The 5,318-nt window shown below is 48.0% G+C and overlaps 1 protein-coding gene across 1 annotated transcript; it reads right to left on the reverse strand.

Annotated features, from left to right (window-relative positions):
* LOC123135707 (probable serine/threonine-protein kinase PIX13) lies at positions 1 to 3,898 on the reverse strand. Its single transcript, XM_044554889.1, has 6 exons — positions 3,593 to 3,898; positions 2,552 to 2,931; positions 1,792 to 1,927; positions 1,546 to 1,682; positions 1,338 to 1,461; positions 1 to 809 (listed from the first exon to the last, which is right to left on the reverse strand). The coding sequence occupies exons 1-6, from the start codon at positions 3,657 to 3,659 to the stop codon at positions 343 to 345; spliced, it is 1,311 nt and encodes a 436-aa protein (XP_044410824.1). The 5' UTR covers positions 3,660 to 3,898; the 3' UTR covers positions 1 to 342.
* Between the last annotated feature and the right edge of the window lie 1,420 nt (positions 3,899 to 5,318).

Here is a 5,318-nt window from a genome sequence, read left to right on the forward strand (position 1 = left end):
AATGAAAATGCCGATTCATACCCAGAATGTACTGACAACCATACGATTAACCTCGCAAAGTTCAGCTCCAAAAAAAAAACATGGTATCTATCTACTGTCCAACAAACTGCCAAACAATCATAGAACACCGAAGAATTATTGCCTCTGCCATTTCTAAGGTGTTCACAATATACAGTTACATGATATATCTGATTTTCTTTCTTGCTGTATTTTACACTCACCGTGATCCGACACAAGCTCAACACCAACATCAGACAAAAATTAATTTAATTAGGACATGTATGTACAGGAAGAGGAAGAACGTCATCACCGGCAGCAGATCATCATACAGGCGGTTGGGGATCATCGTGCCTTCGTGGCGTGGCCGTTGGTGGCCCTCGAACCACGGCGACCATCACCGTTGGCCCGTGGTGATGACCGTTGGTGCACTGCAGCGGAGCGTCCGTGGGCGCGGTCCCTGGATGACGTCCCGTTCCCTCCTCTTGCCTCCCTTGTTCGGCTCTTCAGTGCCTCGATCTGCTCGAGCGTCTCGAGGACCTCCTTCATCGATGGCCTGCTCCTGGGCTCACCGGCAAGGCAGTTCAGCGTCAGCTGCGCCGCTTGGTGGGACTGTTTGGAGTTGTACTGTCCCTCGAACTGAGGGTCCATGAGACGGGCGAGCTTTCTCCGGTCAGCCAAGTAGGGCTTCGCCCAGTCAACGAGGCTCTGTTGTCCATTGGGACGGTTGGGGTCCAGTGCTCGCTTGCCGGACAGCATCTCCAGCATCACGACTCCGAAACCGTAAACGTCGCTCTTGACATACAAATGGCCTGGACATGGTTCAGAACATGTGGTGAGAAAAGCAATCAACAGCTAAGAAAGCAACTTGTAAATTCCAAATTTTGTATGGATAACTGGATGAATGAAGCTACCAACAACTTGAGAAGGTATTATAGTCAGATAATGAATTCAGAATCACATATGGGATGCACACTAACTGGAAAATAGTAAATGCATGGTATGAGTGAGTGTATGGTCTTTTCATAGATGGTGGAAGCAGAGGAATGCCCATTTGACATAAAAGGTATTGTTAGCAGATGGAGTAGTTTAATTTGAGAAACTGTCCACTAGACAGGAGCAATTGTCATGGCCCATGAATGGTTGACAAATCTATTTGATGTAAAACTCTAAATTTGGAGAAAAAAAAACCAAAGTGAGAATTCATTTGCTATATGGGGATACTAAACCTATCAGGCATGTGTTTATGCTTCAGTTTGTACCATGGCTGGCACAACGACTGCAGGCAGCATTATCTGATCATATATATATCTGTGATTCACAGGCATAAGGACACATACCGGTGGCCACGTATTCCGGAGCCGCATATCCGTAGGTGCCCATCACCCTGGTCGTGATATGAGAGTTGCTACCCGTTGGTCCAAGCTTAGCAAGCCCAAAGTCGGAGAGCTTTGCGTTATAACTCTGCAAAAATAAAAATGCAGTCAGCATTTGACCTTGATAAATAGACAACAGATAAAAGGGTGCATTGCATAGCACTACACTTACTGCATCCAGAAGAATATTGGAAGCCTTGAAGTCCCTGTAGATAACTTGCTTCTCTGATGCATGCAAGAATGCAAGTCCTCGAGCTGCGCCAATTGCTATCTTCAGCCTCAGCTCCCATGACAGTGGAGCACATCCTTCTACAGAAATGCAATAGGGTCCAACATCAGTATTTTGAATTCAACTGGTTGCTCAAGAATTGCAACTGCTTCCAATAATTCCAGAGAAGAAAAACCACTAATAACTCACTTCTGAAAAGATGGTTTTCCAAGCTCCCTTTGGCCATGAACTCGTAGACAAGCAGCAGTTCCTTGTCCTCCCAGCAGTAGCCCAACAGCTTGACGAGGTTTGGGTGCGAGAGCCTTCCCAGAAAGTTTATCTCTGACTGCAAGTTGACAATCAGAAATGTTCATCAGATACAGCAGCTGCAGCAACCTTTGGAAACAATGATTCTGTTAGACTAAACTAGGAGCGCCGAGTCACGTCTGCTGGCCTAATAGTAGCATTTTATATGTACCAGAGCTGACCAAACAAAAATAGAAGCAGCTACATTGTGATAAACATGTGGGTTATTGGGTGTTCCTGGTCAGCAGTTGTGAACAGCTTATCATACCACTTTCAAACAAAATGACTCTGGTTAGCATTAGTCAAATGGCACTGGCCAGACAGCACAGCTCCATTACGATATAATAGACCTAGCAGCCAGGACATCAGAAGTTAAACAAAGCACACGGAACCATAACTGTAAGCATGTAACGACCAGGAGAATCTTAAAATTGCTGTGATTTGTTTAAACCTGACTACTAATGGTGTGCGTGTGTGTGCAGAGAGTGGACTGTAAACTCAGCTAAAACTACAAAAGTAAACTCATAGCAGTTGTTCCACATGTGCCGAAGCTGAATCGAAGTTACCATCAATCAAGAGCAAACAAAGCTAAGTCAAACCCCCAAATTCCAGTGCTCATCATACTCATCAATTTGGAATTCAGAGAGCTCAAGCAAATATTCACCTGCCATTCCTCGTACCCCTGCATGCTCTCTGAGTTGAGCTTCTTGACCGCGACGACCATGCCGGTGCCGCTCTTGGTGGGGTTCATCGTCTTCTCGTCCACCCACCCCTTGTAGACCCTCCCGAACCCTCCCTCCCCGAGCACGCTGTCGGGCCTGAAGTTCTTGGTGGCCGTCTTGAGCTCGAGGAAGGTGAAGGTGCGGAGGTTGGGCGCCTCCAGGATCTGGCCCTCGAGGAAGCCCGCCGCGGCCTCGTCGAAGCCCCCGCTGGTGCCACCGCTGCCCGCGGAGGCCATGAAGGTGCTGCTGCCCCCCGAGGAGAGCTTCCCCGTGGTGCTGTTGCTGGTGGTGACGCTGCCGCTCGTCTTGTAGTTGGATGTTCCTGTCACACAACAAGCAACACGTTTTTAACATACTGAATTTGATTACTGGAGAGATTTTACAGAGAACATGGGAGAGGTTCCCCTTGTGAGCAAACAGTTTGGATTGCGTCAGTAACATATGGTTGGTTCAGCCTGTCTGATTCATGGAACAGGGAAAAGAAAACTACTCTTTTCCCTGACAAAATACTCGTAAATTAAACAGGGAGAAGTAAGCATCAAGCATAGCATGGATTGGAAAACTATGGTTGTATGATACTGATTCAGTCAATTCCCGTCCCTGCTACTCGTGCGAAGAACAGGGGAAATCTGAGAAGAGGAAGAAATTAAACGGCCTGTCCTGATTCAGTGCCACCAACCAACCCCTAAACAATTCGACAGACGACTGAGTGGCGGACATGAAAGAAGCAGCACAACCTTGAGCTCAGAGAACCAAGAATCGGAACCAATCAGACTAAACTTAAACAGAGTCTTGGCCGAGGCAACAACGACGGCGTCTCTGCGCGGCAGACGACAGAAACAGACCTCCGAGCAGGAACCAAGACACCCCCCGCCGGGAGCTCGCGGGATCCAGCCATCGACGAGATGGCGTGAAAAACAACAGCGGAAAGGAAGAAAAGGGGATCCCGAATCAGGTTCATGGAGGGCCAGATTGGTGCTCACCTGGGCTGGACGGCCGGTAGTCCGCCGCCACATCGGCCTTCCCCGCGCCGCCGCAGATGTTCCCCATCTCACTGCGCCCCCTCCTCCCTCCCGCCGGAGCCAATCAGCAGGAACGACGCAAGAGGGTTGCTTGCGGAGGAGGAGACAGGAGGGAGGGAGGGAGAAGACGAGTATGGAATGGGGGAGAGGGGAGGGGAAGTCAAGGGGAGGCCGTGATAAGTAAGCGGAGACTGGAGAGCTTGCGAGGGGGGGCGGACGCTGCAAACTGAGGGGAGAGAAAGTCTCCGGCTTTGTTTGTTCCTCCGTGTGGCCGGCCTCCGCCTGCCCCGGACCACACTCCACCTCTCTCTTTCAGCTCAAACTCCGCGTGCCGCTTTCCATTTCTCTAGTATATTGCCCAGAAAGGCGAGTCTTCTTCCAGCTGCGTGTAAAAATGTCCAAAAAACAGCAGATGTGTAATCTTTGTTGTTGAGTATATATTGCATGTAATGTATATCTGTATTCCTTGCCCACCTCCTTTTTCCTTTGTTGTTGAGGTTATATAGCCCACCTTGAACATCATATATACGTGCGCTTGCACCGGATCAGTACATCGAGAGTTGCATCATAATCTTCTGCATGGTATCGGCCTTCCTTTGGTCCTAACCCTAGCCGCGCTGCCGCTATCTTCCTAGCTGCCGCACCGCGCCGCCCCTTCTCCTTCCCTCCACCGCACCTCTTCCTCCCATCGTGTCGCGCCCTCCGGCCCCTCCCCTCTTTTCCCCACCCCTGCAGCCACTTCTCCGACAATCCCGAACCCTAACCGAGACCGACCCACCTCCTCTCGCTAGCCACCGCCATGTCTTCCTCTAGCCGCAGCAATCCCAACAACCCCTTCGCCTCCACCTTTGGTTCCAACTCTGAGGTTCTCAACGCCCCACATCCACGACGTCCCTCTCTTCGATCACGTCCCGAGCAAACTCTCCCACTCCAAGGCCAACTACTATGTCTGGAAAACCTACTTTAATCTCTTCTTCCGTGAGTACAATCAATACATCGAGAGTTGCATCATAACCTTCTCATTTGTGACCTCGAAATGAAAAGGCGATTTCCCCTTTGGATGATGTGTGTGTGTGTGTGTGTGTGTGTGTGTGTGTGTGTGTGTGAGTAGCCGGGTTCGCCGAGGTTGCTCCGTGTGGACTATTATGATGGTTTCGTCCGGTTTTTCGCTAATTAACCAGATAATTCTACTTAAGTAATGAGACAAGGCGAATCTTTTATACCTCCTTTAAAAAAAGATACTGATTAGTTCTATTTTACATCCTCCTGGAAACAAAGACCAAATTTTCCATAAAGAAAAAACAATGGCCATATTTACTTTATGCTCAAAATATATTCTTTTTTACTACCTGCTAAACATATGTGGATACTTGGTTATTTAGATAGCGAGGATTCAAAAACTTAGCTCGGAGAACGCTCCCAATGTATGCTAGTGGAAGGCAAAAAAATATTGTGGGTTTCAATTGTGAGGGAATTGCCTAGAAAAAACCTATTCCAGACTGAAAATATACGATTATAGAAATATAATAATTAGTACAATATCCTAGGAGAAAAGGGCATCAATTTCATGTTGAAGTAAAAACAAGTCTATATAAGACCAATATTATTAAAGATGTCATACATCTAGTATCACAAAATTGTTTTTCGCCTTGGTTTGTTGGGTGTGGCTGGAATTGGTCCGAATATC

This window comes from Triticum aestivum, chromosome 6B, assembly GCF_018294505.1.
Source record: "Triticum aestivum cultivar Chinese Spring chromosome 6B, IWGSC CS RefSeq v2.1, whole genome shotgun sequence".
Taxonomy (NCBI): Eukaryota; Viridiplantae; Streptophyta; class Magnoliopsida; order Poales; family Poaceae; genus Triticum; species Triticum aestivum.

Excerpts from the sequence above, each read along its gene's own strand:
- LOC123135707 (XM_044554889.1), bottom strand. The coding sequence starts at position 3,659 with ATGGGGAACATCTGCGGCGGCGCGGGGAAGGCCGATGTGGCGGCGGAC. Across the intron at positions 1,928-2,551 it reads AGGGGTACGAGGAATGGCAG|TCAGAGATAAACTTTCTGGG; the intron begins GTGAATATTTGC and ends GTCAACTTGCAG. Across the intron at positions 1,683-1,791 it reads GGAAAACCATCTTTTCAGAA|AAGGATGTGCTCCACTGTCA; the intron begins GTGAGTTATTAG and ends GCATTTCTGTAG.